This window comes from Cinclus cinclus, chromosome 3 (genome assembly GCF_963662255.1).
Source record: "Cinclus cinclus chromosome 3, bCinCin1.1, whole genome shotgun sequence".
Lineage (NCBI taxonomy): Eukaryota > Metazoa > Chordata > Aves > Passeriformes > Cinclidae > Cinclus > Cinclus cinclus.
Window position 1 is genome coordinate 13,920,828 of NC_085048.1, and position 24,718 is coordinate 13,945,545.

A 24,718-nucleotide genomic window follows, 5' to 3' on the forward strand; every position below is an offset into this window, starting at 1 on the left:
GCATATGTAAATGATGTGTAAAACAGTGAGAAGCAAAGGAAAAAAAAGGGGGGGGGGGGGGCTTCTAGCTAATAACCGGAGGCCCTAAAAAGGACTTCCTAAGTTTCCCCCATTAAACAAAGGAGAGCCCCATACCTCTTTCCCAAAGCCATGACCATGGCTTCAAAAGAGCTGTCATACCGAAGCAGTGGAATACTATGTCCAGAGAGGGTGGACTCAATGAATTCTGACAGTCCAAAGTATTTCTTGTTCTCATGGTATAAATCTACACCCTAAAGCAAATGAAGCAATAAAAATATAAGGGTAAAGTCTATCAATGTTTAATTTATGAGTGATTAACCACTGGTATTTTGATATACTTACAATCACATTCTCTAATAAACATACAACAACTCAGACATATTAAAACAAGAAGAGTAAGAAACAGAATTACTTATTTTGAGAGAATGAAAATTTGACCAAATTTTTTCCCCTTTCTTTCTCTCTCCCCACATATCCATATATACAGACAGATCAGCTATATGGAATAAACATGCACACATATGAAGAAAATCCATGTATGTACATATATTTGTGCAGTAACGAACTAGAGACAGAAGTGAACATGATTTCCATTTATGTAGCTCAAAACCTTTTAGCAGAGTTACTAAGGTTTAAGGAAAAAATATAAGGAATAAATAAAAAGAAAGGTAGAAAGCATAAGAAAAGGAAAAATGAACTTGCCACAGACTGAGCAAGATGTCATTCAAACTTCACTCTTGTTTACAAAAATCATGGGGACTTCACAGTTTTATCAAGTACGCAAATGGAAAATAACTTATGAAAAGCTCAGAAAAGCACCTCAAAGCATGCATCTTACATTGCTGTATGAAGAAGGCCAGTGGATCTCATTGTAAGGGCTGATATGAGTATGCTGTGTCTGCAGCGCATAAGGGAAGGAAGTCACATGGAGGGTCACAATATTTGGTGCCTCTTTCACCTCCCTGCAGTTCAACAGTCTATCAACAAGTCCTGTCGACAGCTCTGTTTGAGGATAAAGACTATGCATAGCACTGCAAAAAAAGAAACCCAAAACTCTCCAAAGTGATCAGCAAAAGCGAATATTTATGTCAGTGGAATAGCTTAAACGTGGATGTGAAATCTAAGTTAAAGGAATTTATGACTCTTACCCGGAAATTGTTGCACAGAAGGATGGAAAAAGAAAATGCAAATTATTTCAGCGCACGTAAAAATTTCTGTGAGTCTTATCTGATAAGCTCTCTAGCTAGCAAATTAGCAATCCCTCGCAGATACCAGAACATGAGAGATAAAGTAAGAAAGGAAGCTGATGTGGCAGTTACCAATAGACAAACAGTCCTGTAGTAACTTTGGTCAGATGCTTAGTGCTGCCCTTAACAAAAAGTAATTGGGACGTAAAAAATCAAGATAGAAAAGTACAGATGGTAAGTCAGAATGATAGAAAAAGAGAGAAAAAGCCAAGAATAGTTATTCTTAGAGCAATTCATAGTATCACTGAATACTGATAGTCAATTCCTTGCTCCTGTGCAGAAGTTTGGTCCAAATTCATGCTATTTACTTTTTGGCATTTACCTGTCTAAGCATCTTTATTAGATAGAAAACAGAGTTAAGCAACAACAGAGGTACTTCCCTACCACTCAAGGATGTTGTATTAATAAATGCCTTAAAAGTTGGGACAGCTGTAAAAGTCCATGTAGGTTCCCAAGACAGGGGAGCTGAATAGGAAGCCCTCAGATGCAGCTTATTTGAAAGTTATCATTGTTAACCAGTGTAAAAGACAAGACCTTACTTCATTCACAAGCAAGATTCCACATTTTGTGGTTTCAGAAACACTACCATGATCCCAAAGTGGGAATATGTTGGTGTTTCTAGAGTTCAGAATGTTTTCCAACTTCCCCAAGAGCCTCAGAACCAGACAGCAGAAGCAACCCCACTTCTCAGCAGGGAGCTTGTTGAGAATCCATGGAAACAGAGCTCTGTGAGGGAAGCAATGAATTACACAAGTGAGCTGATGGGGAACTTGGTAAACGCTGGACAGGAACACCTCTCTTTCCCTCAGAACTCTGCCTGGCATCACTACGAATCCACAGAAGCTTTCAATTCTTACCAATCAGTGATTTTGGATAGAAAATAATTGTAAAATTTCCAATCCATTACAAAAATAGGCATCAGTGTTGGCTCACTAGTTGTCTATTCATTGGGTCAGGGTTTTACAAATTTTGCAGCCCAGAGGACAATAACAGAGGATGAGAAGCTCCGTGCACTTTCACAGGAAGCTTTCCCCTGAACAAAGGACAAACAGCTAAAAAAAACAATAGCTATGGCTGAAAGTAGATAAGAATGGGGAGCAAAAAAAGCTGAAAAATTTCAATGAGGCACAATATAATAAAAAGGGTAAGAATAAGTCATAAAGGACCTTCAAACATGTTCAGTGAATGGGGAGGCAGAGTTAGCAGAAAGTTGCAAACAGAGATGAAGGAAAGGATAAATCTGAAAAATAATCTTGAGAGATAATGCAGATAATAATAATTTCTCTAAAAACAAGTTACAGTTTCCTTACCTCATTAGATCCCAGTGTGCATGATCATGGATTAGGACAAACAGTGTGTGTGGATTCTGCATAGAGTTTTGCAAAAAGACTTTGAATTTAATTTGGGCTTCTGCATCTAGTTTCATAACATACTGTTCCACTCTCTGTTTTGTAAGATGTTCCTTTTCTAATCCAAGTTCTAATAATATCCCTAAAAGAATGGAACAAGTGTTAGTATTTCTGGATATGAATACATCTAAGAATGTTGTGTAAATCTAAAATAAAGCCAACTAATGAGCACCTGAGTGCCAGAGATGAAACAAAGTCTGTTGGTAAGTCACTTCAGAGGGTGGAACACAAATCAAGAAATCAATTTTCTCAAAGGAACCCAGATCAAGATTTTGAGTGCTGGAGTCAGCAATTGAGCAAATATGAGACAGCAATTTCTGAGCCACTGCTAGCTGGAATGGACGAATTTGATGTCGTTCAATCTCATAACCTGGAAAAAGGCAAAATTCTGTTTAGATATGTGCCCAAAAATCTGATCTAATGCAAAATGTTAAGAGTCTGGCAAAGAATGACTGATGTACTCTTTAATGTATTTTTGCTTATGTACAGGAGTTCATTTATGAAAAGCCATATAGAATATGCAAAGAAATGTTTCTGTATTTGGACTTTTTGGTCCTGTAAATGTCTGAGACCCGAAAATGAATTTGAACAATAACATTCTGCTACCACAGAAGAACAACTTACAGCTTCAAACACTGTAATACCCAGTGGAATGAAGCAGAACATCCATCAGTGTAAACCTGAATATTCCAAGATATGGGTTGCTGTTTGCCTCAATACCTTTGCCTTCTGGGCTCTGCCCAGAGGGATCTAACTGTGCACTCAGAACTTGGTGTCCAGTGCCCTACTCTGTTACCTCTTTAGAACAACCTCCTTACTTGTACATACAGCTGTTCCAGCTCCATTCACTGCTGTTGGTTTATTCACTGAAGCAGTAAGTGAAGAAGAGATGTGTCCTTGGTTTTCTTGATAAAATTTCTCCAGCAAAAAATCAATATCACCCTCTGTCAAATTGAAGGGAATAAATACCCATGTTACTAAGAGCTGCATTTCATATTGTTTTTATCTTGTAGATCTTAAAAGTCTTATGTATATTTGCTAGCTATCCTGCCCTTGGCTTATTGGCTGTTTTATACAGGAACCCTCTTGTTATTTTCTATTGCATCTGTTTTTACGGAGTATCACTAGTAAAGTGAAAACCAGACCAGAGAATGACAAACCATCTCTGCAGACCAGCTAGGACATTTATGAAATGTGGTACAAAACTAACCTCAAGGCCCTGATGCAAATTAGCAACAACAAAGACATGAAACTGGCTTAGTTTACATTCAGACCATGAATGCACACTGTGCACTAACAAGGATTACAAGAAAGAAAAAATGTGATAAACATTTTTAAAATGGTAACATTTTTGAGAGAAAGAAAGAAAAATAATTTTTGATACAGCCAAAAGAACAACATGAGCTTTGTAGCTATACACAATGCTGAAACAAGTAAGGTATATTTTACTGAAGTATTGCATATCTGCAAACATACCCATTTCTATAGAGCAGGGGCCCTACTTACAGATGAAAGCTATACAGAGAATACAATATGCCAGGCATTATTATGCCAGAATACAATACCCAGGCATTAGTATTTTCCCAGCAGTTGAAAAGATGTTTGAGCATGTCTGCAGTGAGCTCAGAAAGGCAGGGCCTGTCCTGTGAAAAGCAGCCCAGTAAATATAGGTGGCAACTATTTTTAGGATGCTCATTTACTTGTTGTAAAACAGTAGCAACAGCAGAGAACTCTATGATTCTCTGTGACTCTCCATGGTTCTCTTTGATTTTGAGAACCATACTTCAAAGATACTAAGATAAATAGTACGTAACTACAAGATTTAAGGAAAATGAGATTCCCTTAAGCGACCACTCAAAATATCACGACACATTCAGAAGGGTTCTTGTGATCTATTTACCAATGCGATATGAATGGCAAAGAAAACTGTAACATCCCATTAACTCTGACAAATATACTGCATTTACCCTAGTTGTGAGATATGGTTTAATTTTCTATATGGTTTGATAATCCTGCCCGTCGTAATTCTCAGTACACTCACTTAAAAAATGATCCAGTAACCCTGTCTCTCTGCAATTTTCCTCTCTGTCCCAGGCAACACAATCAAGCTCAAAGTATGGTAAATTGTAGGGGCAACTCGTACCTTTCATAAAATAGTTCTGATCTGTTCTGGTCTAAATGCTTAAGGCAAAAGAATTTATACATTCATATGCATATGGACTTACATAATACAAGGATGGATTTGCACAGCTCAGATATTTGCTGACCTATTTTCATGAAACCAACTGATTTTAGAAACTGACACTTTTAGGTGGAATTTCAATTCAACTGTACTTCCACAGCTTTGTCCTGCATTTTTCATGTATTTCTAATAGTGTCTTGATTCTGGTTAGGAAATGAGCACATGTATTTTCTCAGGGATATTTAAATGTTTCAGGGATTTGGAAACATGCCTCTTTACAATTTGTTAGGTACCTGGGCAGAGTGTGCTAAAGAAGGACCCCAGAGTTTCCACTTTCCCTGTGACCAGCTGATAGTTAACTTCTTTTTGGTAGTCTGAAGGACTGAGCATGCTCTCAGACAGAACTCTTGCCTGATACTTTCCTAAAACACAAAAGAAAAGGAATTTTTAAAACACTTCAAATTAAAGTTAAGAATGTTCCAAGTCATAATAAAAATACAACTAAATGAATACCTCACAAACATACACACACACACACACACAATTTGTAGAAATGGGTCTTTTCTGTCTCCAACACATGTATGCACCAGACAAATGTAAAATAGATTCATGTTTTACAATTCTTTGTATTTCATTCCCAGTTTAGAAAGTATTTGTTGATACAGGATATAAAAAGAACATATAACATTGAAATGAATTGCCAATTATCTTACAATCACAATGAATCGTTGAATGGCCATTCAGAGAATTTATTTAATAGGGAACAGGTTGTTGAAGGGAATGACACTGAATGATCATCTTTTAGAAGCTAAGGAAAGGCTCTCTGCCGTAATATCCCAGTTGCACAGAGCAGGAGACCTTCATGCACTGTGTGTTCTGCAACTCACTATTTTTTGTTTGCATCCATGTTGGTTGAGATGCTCTGGTGAGAAAATGGGCAGTGCAGGCAGAGTGGTTTGCTGGGGAGAGACCCAAGTGTGCACTGTCAGCTTGGGTTCATCAAAGCCCATTACTTCGACTGGCTGGTCAAAGCTCTGCTTTGTGAGGCAGCTTACTGGAACTCCAACCACACCCTTCATAGCACTGAATGACTGGTTTGTAAGGAGACATCCGTGGGACATTACCTGTTATCACAATGCAGGAATCAATTGCTCGGTTTCTACTGGCACATATGATCACCACGTAGTTTGTCTTCATTAATTTTCCTTCAATGAGTAGCTTAAACATTTCTGAAAGCCCTTCCGCCAGGGAGTAGCTGCACTCAATGATGTGGACGCTGTCATTACAGGAGCTGGCTGCCAGCCCTGCCAGCCAGGGCAGCTGGGCTGAAGTCACCGGGGTGATGTGGCTGGGCACCTGGGGGAAGGCCTGGGGAACAGCCTGCTGGTACTGCCGGATTTCAGACAGGTGGGACTCCCGCCAGGAGCGCATGAATATTTGCTCCAAATCCTCAATCAAAGGGACCTGGTCTGCAGCTAAAAAAAAAACGTTAGGAGGGAAATACTATAAAACAATTAAACAAAACTGTTGAGTTTATTAAAAAAATTAAACAATGCTTCAGATTTCTGCATGCATGACTCTGTTGCCTTTTGCAGATGTGAAGCAAATTTTTCAGTTTGAAATGCCTTTGTGATACTCAGATAAAGCTGCCCTAATTTGAACCTGAGTACCAGTAATTAGAAATATTTAAGAGGTTGAGTGCTGTCTGTCTCAGCATAACACTACTTCTAAACCACAGATTGTCTGCAAGAACAGTGAATTACAGCTCTTTCCTTTAATTTCCATTGCTGAGGTCCCAGATGATAGCCAAAAATAAACTTGGTATGTTTATAATTCAATCTTTGGCCTTCAAGACATACTTACTTCATTTTCTTCCATAAACATGAATGAAATAGTTTAATATCACATTATCAAAGACTCATATTTCATATTGTCCTGTCCTAATACTCCCTTTCTCACTGGCCTGCATGTAATATGTTCAAAGTAGTCTATCTGGATGTAGAATAATCTTACCTAGTTGAACAAGGTAGTAGACAGTCAGTAACAGCTGCATTTCCTCAGAAATAGGCTGTATTGTGGATGCACCATACTGTTCATATGCTCTAGATAAAGACTGTGAATTTCTGTAGCAGGTGTACAACAAAGGACTCACTATCACATCATTAATGTTCCCACAAAGATATGGGAAGTTTCCATGACCTACAAAATAAATGTATGTATACATCACATTAATTTTATCGTTTTCCATATGTGCATTAAACAGTTTTAATACTCAGCCTCTTAAAATGGATAGTGTTAATAGTGTTTAGGGGTGGGATATATCTTTACATCTCATGCAAAAAAAAGAGGCCTTGTTGTGGGGTTGGGGGGTTTACCTTTAAAAATAACTGGTTTTGCTTTACAGATTTTCAGCAAGTTGTCAGGAACTGAGACTGGTTCTCCTGAGCCCACCATTGGAGAGGAGATTGGTCCCACCAAAGCAGAATGTGGTAAAGATGACAGGCTTCCTCCATCTAAGATTTTAGGCATATCATTACTGGAGTTAGGTGTGGTAATGACTTTCTCAAAGAGACATTATTCAGCATCATCTCATACCCACATTTACTATCAGTATTACCTGCTTTTTATGGCTCCACCAAACAGCTCATGGCCTGTTACTACAACCCACACTATTATGCTGAGTGTCTTGGAGAACTAATTATGTCACTGCAACATTGGACATGCCATATCCATCTAAAGATTTTGAAATGTTTATAAACAAACCGTTCCAGGTATGAATGCATAAATAGAGAGGCTTATGGGATATTGTGTAGTTCCATAGATTTGTGAGTTCTGTGTGATATATTTAGTTTCACTCATTCTAAACAGTTTTTATTGCTATAAGAAGAAAGAAAAAAATAAGATTCAATGTTGGTTCAGGCATAACTTCTTTATGGTATTTTTACTGTAAAATATAGTATAGCAAAATAAACAGTTTATTTAATAGTACATTAAAGTACTGTAAATAGTACAGTAATTTTAATAGTACATTAAAAGAAATAGAAGAAGTTTCCCCCATTTTGGGGAAACTGGGTTTATTTCACTGCATGTCACTCTTCTGTGTATCTAGACTATAAAATCCGAGTGCCAAGGATATTATGACAAATAATTGAAACAATGGATGGTACTGGTATTATGGACCTGAGTTATTATACTAATTTTAATATTCCAAAGGTGTTTTGGTGTCTAAAAATGGACCATATATCTGCTGGGATTTGTAAATGACTCAGTGACTGGAATATAAGGAGAATTAACCTCAGATCCTCAAAAACAAAGCAATGGAATTAAAGTACTTAGGTAGGCACAGAGAAATCTCTCACATGAATCTGCATGTGTCTTTAAAATAAAGCCAATTTCCCCCATTATTTTCTGAATAATGAAACAAAATCCTTACTTTGGGTATGGCTTACCATTTTTAATTCTGTTTGGAGCCTGTGGATTGAGCTGCAAGTTCCAAGTTTCAGTGGATGATGGAGATTCTGGTGACCAACCTTTATGACGCTTTTTTGGAGGCCCTGAATTTGTTAATGTGCCTGAATGGTTCAGAGAAATATTAGAATAAAATGCATATAGGTTTGTTCATGGTAATTCAATATGTTTTGATAGACTGAATGTATTCAATGAGTGTGATAGTAGAAAACTGTCAAGTCTATGAATATAATAATTTTGTGCCATTTGTTTTACTTTGTTGTGTCCTGCTTAAATTTCTTGGAAATTTCTGGTGCAGAGAACCCTTAAATATCCAGATTTTCCTTATCTTGTACCAATGCTTTCTCTCTACTAAGAAAAATACAAAATAAGTACAGTAAGCGATACTAAGAATCCTTTAAAGTATTAATATTTTAAAGTCAAGACTGTGGGCATTTCGCTTCTTTCATTCCCAAACACATGACACAGTGTTACATGTAACTTATTGAGAAATAATATTCCCAAGGGTTTCAGAATAATAGTAATAAACATCTGAGTTATTTTCAACAATTTCCCCATTTACAAGATTTTTTACCACTTCTTGCTGATTCCATCTTTGGTTTTATGTTATTCCATATTAACTCCTATCAAACTACTTCTACACATTCCTCCTACAGATGTATAGATTCATATTTTTTTTTTCTGTAAAGGCAACTTTCTCTAGATCCTGATGACTAATTTCTTTAATTTTCTTTCATCATTTTCTTGAGTCTCCTGCGCCCTCCTGCAAACTCCTAGGAAGATGAGCTTCCACTAACATCAAGTATTTCTAATTATTGTGAGTCAGTGGTCCTCCAGGAATTGCTCAGAAACTTGCAGGATGGAGCTATTTCTGTTTCTGGACATGACTACACAGAGGTCACAACACTGCTTCACCCTGCCAAGGCTGTACCTCCTGGAGGAACAGTTAGTCCCACATGAAACACGAGGCAACATAAGAATTTCGTATTAAAACTGTGGATTTAATTTCGAAAAAATTATTAAAGATAAACCTGAGACCTTCAGATCTATAAGACTGTTCTCTTGCAGACCCTCATACACGGATTTCTAATGACTTTGTCCCTTACATTTTACCACGCGAGGGCAGCCTTTGGCCATTTGTGCTGCTCATCCTTTCACTTGGTTTCCTGGCACAGCGCTGGGACAAAGTCACAAGATAGAGCAATACAAAGGATGTTTTATTTGACAATGCTGCGCTCTTCCCTGCAGATATGTTGATATGTGAAATTAATCCTTCTGAAATGAATTAGCAATAATGTGCTGCTGCATGGAAAAGAGAGATTAAGAGCCTGAATGGGCAGAGAAGAAGAATTTGTCTGCAATGCCAGCTGGGAAACATGGGAAGACTTATCTTAAAACAGAGCTACAGTTTGTTTCTAGCCATAGTGAAAACTAATTTTTCTCCTTAAATGAGCCAGTGACACAGTTAGTGACAGAAAAAAAATAAGAAAAATCATGATAATAATGCTACAGTGAGGTCAGCATCTTGAATTTGGGGCCAGTTGCCAAAGTCTAGCTCTCCATCCCAAGGTGAACTGCAACAGCTCAATAGGAACTGCAATAGGATTCATCTTATGAGTGATTACTTATAAATATTTCTTAATTCCCTTCACAAAATCTTTTAGTGAAATTGATGCAAACTGACACATTCTTTAAGAACCTGGATTCACAATCTGGTCTGCGTCTCTATTAAATGAATGAACTATAAATAAATATAAGGGGGAAAAATATATATAAATATATATACATATAAGGAAAAAATCCAGTCAATATTATGAATTTTAACAAAACTGTGGCCGAAAACATACAAAGATTTTTTTTTCCCTGGAAATTAATACAGAAAACAGTATTGTGATCAGAAAGGACTTGGACTTCTTTCAGGAAATTACAATTATGATATAACTTGTTCAATGCTTCTGTTATACGTATAGAGTTTAGGGTTATTAAACAACAAATCCATACAAATACCTAACACTGAAGGTCTTGTCAGAGCAGGCAGGTTATTTTTCATCAATTGCTGTTTAGGTGATTCCTTGCCATTATAAACTGCTGAGCTGAATGCAGCTGTTGAAGGGGTGTGATCCATGGCTGCAGCTGACAAGAAAAAACCCCCAAAGTATTTGCATCAAACATTTCTAGGTCAAGATCCTCAGCTGATATAACAAACCAATCACTTCAACATTTACTTTAATATAGCCATCAGGATCTGCCCAAGAGTGAATACAATGCTGAATGAAACAATCCACTTCTGACCTCCTACTCCCAGTTAAGTGCCTGGGCAAAATCTGATTCTTCAGTTAAATACATGTCAGAAGCTGCAGCTTCTTTGCATGACCCTGGCTCTTACATAAAGTTTACTCAAGAGCCAGGCAAAAGGGAGATGTTTAAAATTTACTAAGCCACCATTCCAATCTTTCTCTTCATAAGATTTTTTAAAGTATGCTGCATTAAAAAACAAGAGATGTCCTCAAGTCTAACAGACTTGTAATTAATGTAGCTTTTTTGTAACATCTGAGAAAAAAAAAAAAGGAAATCTGTTATCATAAAGAAATTTATGATTTGTTCTGGAATGGCACCAGTATTCCAGATCACAACTATTTAACAGGTTTCTATCTCACACAGTGAGTAGAATATAACCACCAGAGATGTGCTTCAGTTCCCTTGTGTAAAAACCCAGGATAAACTTGTTATAGTCACTAGACACTGTAGAGCTGTTTTCATTATTGAACAAGCTCAGAGACTTCACTCTAGCCTCTCTTATCTATCACCTTTTGTTTATGTCAAGTTAGTGGAAAAGTTAAGGTCTCAGAAAGAATTTTTAATACAAAGTTACAGATACTGACCATTAGTTTGTTTTTTAATATTAAAGTCACTTTTCTCTGCAGAAGAAAAGGTCCACTAACTTTTAGGTTGATGCCCGTATGATGTCTGTTTTGAAAAGGATACTGGTCATAGTATAAAATAGACTGGATCATACAAAAATGTTAAAATTATGATGGATCCTGTAACAGTTGTCATCTGTGACCAGACAAGTGACAGCTGGAAAAACACCTGAGAAATAAGAGCTCTTTAAAAACATTTTGGTTTGGTTCAACTGTGAGCAAGCTGCAGAATATCAATTTACTCTTTGCTAACCTTTTATACATAAGCCTGGCATGAATAAATGGACAGCGAGAAGCCTTCAAAGTATAACTGTTTTCTTTGTAATAGATCTCTAATTCTATTCAACTTGTTTTATTAGGCAATGTGCTTACTTGTTTGTTTGTCTCTGCGCTCACACAAGTACACCCAAATACAGAAGCACAGAAGAGTTAAGTGGAAGTGGAAGCCCAGCCTGTTTTCCTTCTAAGAAGTACCTGTTTGGTGAGTCCCAGCTGGAGCACTGGGATTTGCAGGTGGGAGAGGCTCACTGGAGGTGCTTCCTGAGAGGCCTGAACTTTCTGGCAATTGGAACAAAGTGCTTGAGCAGGTACTGGTTGAAGACTGCCGGCCTCTGAACTCTTAACAAAAAAAAGAACCTTCTTTATCTTTCTGATAATTTCACACATGAATTGCTTAGAGGCTACACTTGGAATAAAGGCACCAATGTCTGCAGACGTCAGGCTCGTATTAGGTCAGACAATGGCTTTTACAGCTGCTCTAGCAGTCACCTGGCTTTAAAGAGTCTTTCAAATGATCTCTCCTAGGCTTTACACAGATGCCAGCCCCCGTGGTAGCTAAGCTTGGATGATGAAAACCAGAGCTCGAGGAAGACAGCTTCATTATCTTACCTGCCCCTTTCCAGCAGATTACAGATCCTTTGGTCAGAGCTCCCTGGGCATTCCTGACCAGATAATACTTTAAGTGTTTCTGTTTCTTGGGCTGAGTGGTCAGTTTAAGATTAATGTGATTTGAGAATTCTGTAAAGTAGCAGAAGCCCTTCTTGCCACAGCCAACACAATTGCCAGAGAAACCTGTTAAAATAAACAATACACATAATCCAATGAGATAGATGGGTCACTATTAATAACATTCAAACATGACTCTTTCCAGAGGAAAGGCTGTATTTATGTTTTGGGGTTTTGACTGGTTTTTTTTCCAGAGAGTGAAATTTTTATTAACGTCTTCCTCAAAAAAAGTATTTGCACTTTGTACAGAAAGCGTATTGCACTTCAGGTAACAGACTGCAAAAACACAGCCTCATGTCTAGAAAACAAATAATTTCAAAGAAGCAAAGAAAAATAAAGAAAAATGAAAATTTCATTTTCTCCCATAGAAAAAGGTCACAATTCCTATTTATTACCTCCCTATGAAGTTTCTGACTGAAGAGCACTGAGTCAATTGCTTAACCCCAGCCCTATTCAATACCACAGCACGTACATGCTTCACTTCTCTTTCACTTTTCATTGACATATCATTCAATTTCACTTCACTCAATTCAATGAAATATGCAATTAAGCCTCAAGAAATTAAGTATATTTAACCTACTAAATTTAAATAGATATAAACATATTTAAATATCAAGTTCCTACTACAGATGCTATTTTAGAGAGGAGAAAATACTAAAGCATTCCTGGGCTATTAAATTAAAACAGCTTTGTCAAATTACGGCTGGACTGTGTCAGCACTTCACAGCAATTGAAACTATTTATGATTACAGGAACAAAGTGTCTGCAACTTTATAGACACAACAGAGACATAGTCCTTCCCCTGTAAAGCTTTTTGTACTCAGGCTTGATGGGGCATTTCCAGAGATGCTGCCATTTCCTCTCATTCTGAGATACACAGCTTGAGCCTCAACAAGGGCCTCATGGTGCTGATGTCATTAAAATCGCAAATAAAGGGCACTGCTCACACAGCTGCTTTAAGATTCTTCATTTATTTGTACATTTTTCAAAGTATTTCTAAAGACATGTTCATCTTCCATCAGACTAATGCAACTATCTGAAAATAATTATTATTACTATTATTATTATTATTATTATTGTCCTATACTGGGCAATTAAAAGATAATCTTGCCCATGGAAATTTTCTCTCTGTTCCCTACACATGACCTGAAGTATGATCTTTTCTTTCGTTTTAATCATATGCAATGCACATTTTTATGTGTAATAACAGGAAGTGAAATATGGTAAAAATAAAGGAAATGTATTGCACATAAGGTGGACAATACCACTGAACAGAAAAAACTGGAATAAAGTATCAATAATATGGTAATTGAACTTTAGAGCTATTTATGAAATTTATTATTTCAATCAGATATCTCAAACAAATTAAATTTAGAAACTAATGGTCAACTGTTTTTTCTTTCTGTAAAGTACAAGCACTGAAACATAATGTTCTGTAAACACCTGTTGCTTGGTTTTCAACCTGAGCACTTCCACTCGTTTTCAAAAGGTTCAGAAGAATTTATTAAAAACTAAAGTTGATGTGGAGATTGGTCTGGTATCCATGGGAACAAGTGGCTAACAACCATTGAAAGCTGCCTATTATCCCTCTGATCCTAGTCAGTAGGATGATAAAAGTCATTGTGACTCATAAAATCAGGACAAGTCATGACTCTGCAGAATCCTCTGTGTTATATCAGTCAGCACAAAAGCATCTGTCTAACATCACAGAGCCTTGAGTAGCTGCAATAAAAGCAACAACAAAAGGAAACAAAATTAGAACGGATGTGGCAAAACCTGTGGAGTTTGTACGCATTTTATGCCAATTAAGAAATAATCAAAAATGCTTTTTCTAGGAAATGAAAACTTCCCATATATTTGGCAGCACACAGAGCATCACAGCAGCAGCACTGCAATTTTTGCCTGGTTGCTACTTACACGACCAGACATATTTTCAAATTTACTCTTTTTTTCACAAAAGTACACTTTTTAGGTTTTATCACTTTGCTGAGAGTGTTTTGACAAAGCAGCCTGACAAAGTCAAATGTTGAGGTATGTGTTCAATCCAAGTTGGACAACAGACACAAAACCTTGTCATTTGGACTTCAGATTTACAAATCACTTTTGCAAATTACATCTGTCCAAACCAGACGCAGCAACAACTTTAAACTGAAAAAAACCTTTAGTCCTAATCACCTATTCTTAACTCTGCATCATCTATGGGAAAATTAGTTTACACTCTATATAGCACACAGGTAAGGCCCAGTAAGGATTAAACAGATCTAAATTGTTCACTTGTTCTGAAAAGCCCTTGGAGGACATTTTATAAGTTTATTTTTAAATTTTCCTTTAAGCCAAATTATTATCTTTCACCTTAGGTTTCCCCAGCCCCTCTGAGTGAGACTCAGTCCTTTCTTGCAAGCTCCTGCCATCTCCCCTTTTCCATCCCATTCCCTCTGACTGGCACTCTTTGGTGACAGCTTTTGCTTCATTAATCCAGCTCAGCCCTGACACCATGGATAGAACACAGCATGCTCTTACAGTTCCAGTGCAATAAAATGCCATTCAGTCATTTCTCATTGCAGGGTTCTGCCAACCCTGCTCAGAGCATTTTATGTGGCAGATTAAGCAACACTGAGAACCCAAACATTTCATCATCCTCTTCTGAATGCCCTTCTCATGCCATGGCCCAAGGCAGCAGCTGACAGAGGGGACAGCTTGTTTCATAAACAAGCTGCATTAAATATTCTTCCATACATTATAGAGAGGACAAAGGTCAGGGGAGCTGGGGCAGCCATAAGGTGACTCAATATATCTATGTCATGGGATTGATTTCACAAGAGAATTAGAAATCAATGCCTGGAGTTTAGGGGCTAAAAGCCTTTCACCTTTCGGTCACTGGTTCACACCAAGCTCAGTTCACTTGTGACTAAAGGCTGCTCCCCTGTGAAGTTTGTTTAATCAGAAGGTGTTTGATTGTATGTGATTTATCATATGCATTTGCTTGGATTTGCTCACATCACAGTGATCAATTGTCCATAATTTAAAAAGCTCTTCCACAGCAGCGACCTTGCAGTCTGAAGAAGGACCTTGGACCAAAAGGTTATGAAACCTGACCTACCTTCTCACTGATAAAAGGGTTCCTTTGGATCAACAGTGAGCTTGTGGCAGGGATAAAGAGAGGAGTTCAGAATGGAAGGACATCCACTCAACATTTCAAAATCAAATCTTCCATAAAGTGTCAGAGAATTTTCTTCTTGTTTCTCTTTTAAATGAGTAACAGGCTTTTAATTGACATTAATATTTTGGTGGAGTTTGCAGCTTGCTTAAACAAAGAAGGATTTTCACCGCACGTATTTCTTCTTTTCAGTTCTACTCACTGAAATAGGCACACAAACACTGACAATGCTCCATGGTTTTCCCACCTACTCAGTACCACTTCATTTGATGACTGAAGTCCTAATTTTAAAAAATTAATAAAATCAATATGGTCAAGCTGGAGAGCTCCATTGTATGGAAACCGAGTACTGTTACAAAAGCCCAACAGATCATAGCATATTTATAAGAAGAAGTCACAGGATCTTATACTACAATGTTTTCATCTTACATACAGCTTACAGTGCACGCAAACTAATCTTTTCCTCTGTCATTCTGACCTCAGGGACCCACAGGAAAAAATTTTTAAAAAATTATTTCTTGTTTCCTGCTAGGAAAGTAGGCAGCTGTTTGGTCTTTTGGAAAATGATGGGTGAATAGCTGTTTTGTTTATCATGAGAGACTCCCCTGAAGAGTGAGAACTAGAAAAAAATCCAAAACAAGAAGAGAAAAAAAAACCTTTGGGAGTGATACATGTTTGCTGCTTTAATTAGGAAACAATAAATATTTCACCATCACAGATCACTTCCTCCATCATTCCTTTCGACTGCATAAAACCCAAGAAACACTTCCTAAAGGCAAAAACCTGAATCTGTTTTGCAAAGCAGTTAAACCTGTGATCTAACATGATTAACAGAGTCATATGATGAATATGCCTAGAGACAGAACACATTTTCCTTGTCAAAAATGTAGTCTTCTCCAGAAACTGTTGAGGTTTGCCTTCCTGTGGAATAATAAGTCAATTGTAAAAACTGAAAAACAAAACAACCTCCATCAGAAATTTCTTTCAAACCACAAATATATCTGCTTTGATGGCAGGACAACTTCATAGCATTATCAATAAAATGGCACATGCCCCAGAGGAATAGCAACAGCTCCAAATGGGAACAAGATCTTATGTCAAAATCTGGCCCTGAGACTACTGAGACATTTCCTGCTTTCTTCTGGTCTTTTTGTACAATCCACAGGCAGCTTCACAAACATATGCAGCAGACCACATGAAATCATTAAACTATTGGGTGACTCATTGGTGTCTTCTCTCTTTAAAAAACTCTTTTGAAAAAAGTCAACAGTACTGAGTAACAGCTGCCTTACGAAAATACAGTATATTAAGAGGAAAAACCACAAAATCTGGCAAAAAAACCATTAATGTTGAAGAGTTACAAATGCTGTGTCTGTATCACCAACAAGCCTTACTAAAAGCATGGCATATACTCTGACTCATTACAGCTAATTTCAATTCAAAATAAATCCAATTCAATTTCCTTCCAAACTTACAAAGGCTTGAAGAGACCACTTTCCATGCTGTTTCAAAAGGCCAAGATGTTTCATGGAGTACTGCCTAAATTCAGAATACCAAAAATAAGGCTTCTATGCTATCTTGAAAAGCAAGACTCTAAATAGCTTCCTTTCCTCATATGACATGTTTTCAATTTAAACCTATTGCCAGACAGAGATCCCTGTGCTACATTAATAGATTATTTAAAGCAATGATGGTTCTGGCTTTTTATCCCACTATGTGTCTGAAACCACAAGACTACTCGTCTGCTTCTAATTTTATTTCCCATTTGACTTGCACTGGCATATGAAAACCAGAATCAAACAATCATTTCTATGCACAGTATGATCTACTGTACAAATAATACACTATCCTTATGTTAGTATGATATTTTGTTATTAAATTATGTATTATGATACTTCCTTTTCTTTCATTAAATTAGGGACCAGGAACATTATTCTAGCTCCACCTCCGCCTTCATCTCCAACTGAAGATAAAGACTTCAGATCTTAAAATACACAAGTTATTTTATCTTTGAGCTTGTTGTAGAATACATAAAAGTCATACTACAGAATTACTAGAATTCTCTGCAAAAGAACATGGTTCACTGGGGTTTAAGTGTACAATAGTCAAAAAATAAGCATTTAAATGGTTTCAGGAAACTAAAATGTATTAAATAAGCAAACTGAGGATGCAAGTAGCATAAAACACTCCCAATTACATTCCTGTTGCCTTTTTCTGTTCTTGTTTAGCACGCAATTAACAAACACACTACTTCCTCTCTGCTAACAGCCTAAGGAGCTTAAGTTGTTAATAGTGCTAACACTGAATTACTTGAGTGGTACAACATTCCTGTCTTTATCTTTAAAATGACAACATGTGGGTGATTTACAACCCTCCTAATTCTTTTACAATCACTGATCAAATGCACTGTGACCAATCCAACTCTACAAGATCACATAGGAAAAGAAATTACTGTACATAGAATCACCTTATGCACCTTCACACCCCACTGTCAACCTAAATGCCTTGAAGAGCTGCTCAAACTGAGATAACAATTGAGTTTGTGTCATATTTCTCAGTGTTTGTGAAAAAAAAAAAGCTTTTAAAATTCTTGGGAAATGTTTCCCTTTTGCTATTCAAAGCTCAGACTGGTACACAAATATATGACACATCATTTCTTTGGTTAACTATGAAAACAATATATATGAACCTCCAATTATGCACCACCTTTCCCAATATAAGAAATATTCCATTTTAATAACATCAATATTAATTAATTCACATGGTTGGAGATCTTCACTATTTGGCTTGATTTGGATGAAGATAATGGCAATCAGAAAGACTATAATAAAAATAGATAGAAGGACCTATTTTTATGTCAGAAGTTAAACTTTTAAGTAGATTACACACAATAAATTGAAGCATCCTCCTAGGAGTGTTTTTCAAACACACAGGATTAACTGATTGCACATATAAAAAAAAAACTCAACTTAAAATCACTCATTTATATTGTGATGATAGCAAAATGTCAGAGGTTAGGATCCAAAACCCAGGCTATTGTTCAAATACAGCAGAGAATATTATCCCTATGTCAAATAGGTAAATTAAAATGTAATTTTTTGTAGTCTAAACTATCATTAAACAGTTTACATGTATATAAGAGCCTGAAATTTCCACTTGACAGGCCTACAGCCTGTACACATCTGTGTTTGGAAAGCTAAAATAGACACAGTTATCTGTTCAACCGGTCCAGTTACTAGATGTGCAGTTCCAGCAACTAGGACATGCACCAGTCAAATAATGACTTTAGCCTTGGACTCATGGACAGAAGGTGATGAAGCATCTCTAATGAAGTGGCTCATTCTGTTTCTTTCCAAAGCAAACAAAGCCAGCTCTGACTTGTTATCTTCTTGTGCGTGACCTGTGAGCATTACTGTAGATGTGGAATAGAAATAAGATCTGCTGAACTCAACAATTAGCTATTAAGTGAAGCCACAGAAGAATCCACTTACTGCAGGCTGAACTTACCCAACAGGGCATTGTGCCCGTTGTCATCTGGCAGGAACCTTTTATCCACAGCACACACTAACAGGTGATCAGGTAAATTTGGTGACTTTGCACCAACAAGTAAAAATCCAGATGGCACCTCAATATGTTCATTAGAAATTGAAACCAGTCTCAAATCTTTACCAGCCTGGCAGAAACCTAGAAAAAAAATCAACTTAAAATAAGTTGACAAGATGTTTTTGTTTCCTGCTCACAATCGTCTTCATTAAAGGACTTCCTATATTTTTAATGAAAAAGGAAGTCTTACCCTCTAAGATAAAGGGCATACTAAAAGATAATTTTTTCCCCTGCATTTTGCTCAGCCAAATAAGCAAACAAAAATTCAAAAATGTACCATGAAGTTTCTCTTGGTGGTAGTTTATAACCTACATACTTATGGGACTCATCACTATCATCGTACCTTAGGTCAGACATTCAAAAAGGGAGAAAACAGTTCTTAAAATCTGGTGAATTTCACCATCTTTTCCTGGGTTTTCAAATATTTTTTACAGCTTCATAGAATAAGATACACTTTAAACAGAAAAGAGTGGTGATAAGGCAATAAGAATTATCACACTCATTTTTGCATATACCATGCCAGCAAACTCAACATTTTAAAAGCTGTTTCCTAAGAGAACAGAAGTTCTGACCTTGTGCCAGGCATTCCAACACATATGCTTATCTGACACTGAACAAAGACCCTGTCAATTAGCAGAGTAACTGAGAGCAATCCAGCTTTATCTGGCAGGTAATGAACACGGACATTTTTAGGATTTCTCTATCATATAGATTATCTCATTCTGACAAATTATAGGGGAAATGGCCCAAATTCTACCCTTTTCAGTAGGCCAAATGCTTCTGACAGCACAGTTTGTACACTTACCATCAGTAGTGCAACATCCCTCTGGGGGAGGCTTCATCTGGTAAGAAACAGGAGGACTACTTGATTCTGAGCCTTCTTCTTCATCCTCTTCCTCTTCTTCTTCCTCATTATCTGCTCTGCTGCCTGCTGCAAATTATCATGGCATAAATGACTTCGACAACAGAAAATGCTGGCAACAAACCAATGAGTGAACAGGGTGACCCAGTAACAGAAAGTATTACAGCAAACTGGATTCACTCCTCTTGACAATTACTTTACTGTTGCCAGCTCTTGATAGTTGTTGTTCCTTAAAGCTCCAACTTCCAGTCATGCTTATGATAGAATGCCTTTCACTAAGAAAATTAATATATTAGCTCCTGTGCAAAAGAAGTTCAAAAGCATGACTCAAGTTCACCTGAGAAAGTAAAACACCTTAAAGGACAAATAGAAAGAAGCCTCAACTTATTAATTTTTAAAACCACATTATTTTAAGACAAGTCCACAATTTTTAGGGGACTAGCTTCTAATGCTTGAACTCTTGCTGATCAAAACAGGGTAACTGTATCCTTTGTTTATAATATTAACAGCCAATAAAACCCAAAGTCATTACTTCTTGTCACTTTAAAATATCCTGGCTACAGTCCAAGTACAGAATTTATTAATTAGGTATTGACCATGTCCTTGGCTTTGTACAGGACACTGAAAAAACAGTTCCTGCTTGAAACTAGTTTCACCACAGATGATGCCACGACAAGAACACCTAATTCTCAGCCCTTCTGTCTCCTACAAGAATCCAGAGCTCCACGTAATGCACTGACACAGTACAGTGTCAAGGAGAGGCAGATGTTCAGGAAGATTATCCACACCAGCGTGTACTTGGACTGTGGTAGTCCAGGAGGAACCATGGAGGCAGTACTGAATGCTGGAGAGGAATACATGATATAAGCTTCAAGTTGTAGAATGTGTTAGGTGTGTTTAGAGGGCTTTATTGCTGTGTGTTTCACCCCTTCAACTAGAGACTGCCTCTTTCCTTCTCTCCACCCAAAGGACAATGTTTTTTTCATGCATGATGCAACAGCTCCAGTGAAACATACTGACCAATGGCTTCATCCCCTCTTATGGCTCACATACACTCAAATGGGACAAACGTGGCAAGCAGAAGAGAGCATTTATTAACTGGTGAATGGGGAAAACGCTTCTACAGACAGGACTGAGGAACATTTTACATACAGGAGAGACAGTGCATAAGTACTAAATGAACCCAGTGGGGTTTATGTCTTAGTCTTGTAGGCTTCTAGGTGTCTACAGAAAAAAAGCGAAGCAGTGAAGATATCCTCCAAAGCCCAGTGTCAACTGGACATACTCTCTTTGCTTCAACTGACTTTGGATCAGGTACTCAGAATCCCATAGGATATCAAGGGTTTCTCTTTTCTTTCCTATGACCCTCCTCAAAATATCCTTTTATTTTACTGACAAATCATTGTACAATCAGCAAGACAACTACTATAGGAGAAATGAGAACTAGGGAGGAGAAAGTAAATCTGGAATCTGAAGATTTATTTGTCAAGGTCATTAAGATTTACAGTCCAATCTAGAAGAGGATTTGAAGGAGGTGTTTACTTTTGAACTCTGAACATTAAGCACACAACTAAGAACAGAACACCAAACACAAGTGTTTTAAGGGCATGGTCTAAAGAAAAAAATGCTGCAATTGAATGAAGGGAGAAGTGAAGCTTTTAATCTATGCTATTTAAGTAAAGGGTAAGTTACATGATATGACATAATCTTGACTAATATCCAAATGCAACGCCGAAGGGCTGTCTCTCCTCTCCTTCCCCTTGCTCCTAGACAAGAAATTCCTTCCTTCCTTCCTTCCTTCCTTCCTTCCTTCCTTCCTTCCTTCCTTCCTTCCTTCCTTCCTTCCTTCCTTCCTTCCTCCCTCCCTCCCTCCCTCCCTCCCTCTCTCCCTCTCTCTCTCCCTCCCTCTCTCCCTCTCTCTCTCCCTCCCTCTCTCCCTCTCTCTTTGTGCCAGCTCTGACACATAACGGAGCCTTTGCTGAGCTGTCCCAGCTTGATCACCAGCAAAAAATCTAACTAAGAAAAAAAAAAGTGACTAAATTTCTTTTTTCCTTTTTGTTAGGTTTATGTATTAAATTAGCACAGTGGACAATCCAAATGATAGCAAAATTCATGAAAAGGGAGAAAATGGGAATGTATGGATAGATGAAGTGAACAGAACAGGATGTATTTTATTTCCCTTTTGGGCAGAGGTAAACTGTGCAGTTTGTTCAACCATAGCAGGTGACTGAAGAAAGAAACAGAGAATGGAAGTGGAGACTAAGAAGTAAGAGAGCTGCAGCATTTTCAGTTCAAAAGTGGAAAGAGTAAATGAGAAAGTACTCAAGCATGAGCTGCTGCCACCTGTAAAGGATTTCATTAGCAATGCACAAGACTCCAAGGATGTCTCTCTGATTCAGGGGCCTCCTGGCCCCCAGAGCACAGGGATTCATGCAGCTAGAAGTGGAAGATTCAATTTCTGACAAGGCTGCAGTACATAAGAGCAGCTTGAAGACCTCTTCCACCTGAGGAGCAACCTAGGAGGCACTCTATTATAGGTCTCTTCAGAGTTCCCCTTGTCTGAAACTTTAATTAAAGGAATGGTCTCTGCCAGGCTGTTATGAGACTTTTAATTACACTTCAATTCTGTTTCCATTATCTACAATGAACACAGAATCAGCTCCTCAAGGTTTGCAAAGTTCTTTAAAAGTCATGAAAGAAAAAAAGAAACTACAGGAGTGTGAAACTGCACTATTGTTCCTGAACAATGCATCTGCTCCTGTGGCATCTTTCCCAACTGATGTCATAATCAATTTTGTGACATCACAGCTGCCATAGAATTTTATTAAATCCTTATGGAAGGGTTTGGTAGAAGGATCACTTTGTGCAGGGAATAAGCAGCACATATATTTAAATAATTAATGTATATTCATTATTTTGTCCTATATGAGTAAAAAAAAAAAAAGAGAAAATTACTAATGATGTGTGAGCGGATTTTTTTTTTCCAAGAAATAGTCACAGCTGTCGCTGTGAGGCAATAGCAAAGACTTTAATCTGGGAAAAATAGTTTTATCTGTTACTACTCCTTGGCCTGATTTTGTATGCATGTGTGTGTTACTGTGGACCTCTATGCATTTCTCACTGCAACCGCAGCGAAGTATGACAGGGAAAGTAGACGTGGACAAAAGACATGAAACTCCACCCTCTTGACAGAAATAACTAAATAATCAAATTATTAAACACAACCTTACACCACCATGCCAATGTTATGCACACACCAGTAAACTCACTGGAATCCATGAGACTGCTACAAATAACAGTCACTGAACACCAAACTGCATCATGGTTTGCTTATCAGATCCATACAGTTCATTTCAACTGTGTGACTGAGAAAGCAGGCTTCTGTAAAAACACACACAAATCCAGTAAGAAATCCTATGTGTTAAGTACCAACTCACACAGGGTTTGTGAGAGTACACATCCTAAATGTTTACCTTTGCTCCAACAAAATAACTACAAATATCATTCCTGAAGTAAATATAAACCATCTCAAAAGCTAAAAACAATTTCTGTATTTTTGCACATTGAAAATCAGTCTTAGCATATATGCTTTATAAATCTATTATGGGTTTTCTACTATTTACTATGACTTTCAGCAGTATATCATAAATTATAGGGTAACAGATTTATGTTACAAATCTCTGAAGACTTCTCCACAAATGTAAAAGAACAATTCCTAGAACTTCAATTTATGTGTATAGATGAATCTGAGCAAGTGGTTTAATTTTGTCAAAATAAATTACAATGCAGTTTGTATTTTTAATCCAATTCTAATACATATTTATTTGCAGATCATTAAAAAATCCAAATAAAACTTTATGTTTATCCATATTATTATTTAAAATGCATATGCTGAGCTGTGGCTGAGCAAATAGCAGAATTGCCTTTGACAAAAACAGAAATTCAATTTTTTCCTACCTTCCAGTGATGATAGCTGCTGTTCAGCTTCCAAATACAACTGAGAAAAGATTGGTCTGGGAACTAAGTTGTTTGAGCGGAGAGAGGCCTCAATAGAATTATGCAACACTTCTTCAAACCGCGTTGTCTTGAGCTGACCAGCGTAAGAATTTCCCATCTTCTCCATTAAAAACAAACAAACAAACAAAAACAAAATGAAACAAAAAAAAATAAACAAAAAAACAAACAACAAGAAGGGAAAAGAAAAGAAAGATATTATAATTTAAGCACTCAGAACTCAATCACTGCATGCTGATGCCAGGCTCAACATTTCTCATAGTAAAGAGAAATGCTTCATTGTCCACAAAGAAAGGCAAAGAACATTGTCTGCAGCAGTCACTGAGCAGATCCTGCTGCTAAATTACAGGAAGTTATCTGAAAGTAACAGCTTTCTGTAATTCAGCAGAAAGGCAGCAAGTTTTGGCACCTTCTTGAAAAAGTGACTAGAAATCTATTTATATAACAATTGAGGAGATGTATTTTCAATAGTCATCAATCTATTGTTAAACAGCCTTTCTGTTTTAAGCAATTTGAACAGAATAAATGATCTGGGCAACAGCACAGTTCTGTGTATTTCTCTTTGCATGGTCCATCATGGCTGAGCACTGGCTAAAGCAGTCCAACATATCTTTCAGAGGTGCTCTCTCATAAATAATGTAGCATTGCTGTAACCCAGAGATGGTGAAATAGAACTTTTACTTTTCACCCTAAACAGTATTTTTCTTTGTAAAACACAGCTTTTGTTGTTGTCGTTGTTTTCGTTTGTTGTTTGTTTCTTTAGTTAGAATGAAACACTATCCATCCACATGCATTGATATTGCATTCACTTATTTATTCAGACTTTACT

The 24,718-nt window shown here is 37.2% G+C and overlaps 1 protein-coding gene across 2 annotated transcripts in view; it reads right to left on the minus strand.

Moving 5' to 3' along the window:
* The window catches only part of GREB1 (growth regulating estrogen receptor binding 1), a 53,803-nt gene extending 29,635 nt beyond the window's left edge, over nucleotides 1-24,168 (minus strand). For both annotated transcript variants that reach the window (XM_062488473.1, XM_062488472.1), the window contains exons 1-16: nucleotides 23,833-24,168; nucleotides 19,819-19,944; nucleotides 18,918-19,094; nucleotides 12,137-12,319; nucleotides 11,723-11,866; nucleotides 10,335-10,460; nucleotides 8,309-8,431; nucleotides 7,235-7,372; nucleotides 6,873-7,058; nucleotides 5,984-6,334; nucleotides 5,153-5,281; nucleotides 3,496-3,621; nucleotides 2,850-3,047; nucleotides 2,579-2,759; nucleotides 860-1,052; nucleotides 136-272 (exon numbers count right to left, since the gene is read on the minus strand). In XM_062488473.1, coding sequence (XP_062344457.1) covers nucleotides 136-272; nucleotides 860-1,052; nucleotides 2,579-2,759; nucleotides 2,850-3,047; nucleotides 3,496-3,621; nucleotides 5,153-5,281; nucleotides 5,984-6,334; nucleotides 6,873-7,058; nucleotides 7,235-7,372; nucleotides 8,309-8,431; nucleotides 10,335-10,460; nucleotides 11,723-11,866; nucleotides 12,137-12,319; nucleotides 18,918-19,094; nucleotides 19,819-19,944; nucleotides 23,833-23,998 — 2,684 coding nt within the window. In that variant the 5' untranslated portion in view covers nucleotides 23,999-24,168. The remainder of the gene's footprint in view (nucleotides 1-135; nucleotides 273-859; nucleotides 1,053-2,578; nucleotides 2,760-2,849; nucleotides 3,048-3,495; nucleotides 3,622-5,152; nucleotides 5,282-5,983; nucleotides 6,335-6,872; nucleotides 7,059-7,234; nucleotides 7,373-8,308; nucleotides 8,432-10,334; nucleotides 10,461-11,722; nucleotides 11,867-12,136; nucleotides 12,320-18,917; nucleotides 19,095-19,818; nucleotides 19,945-23,832) is intronic.
* Nucleotides 24,169-24,718: the final 550 nt, after the last annotated feature.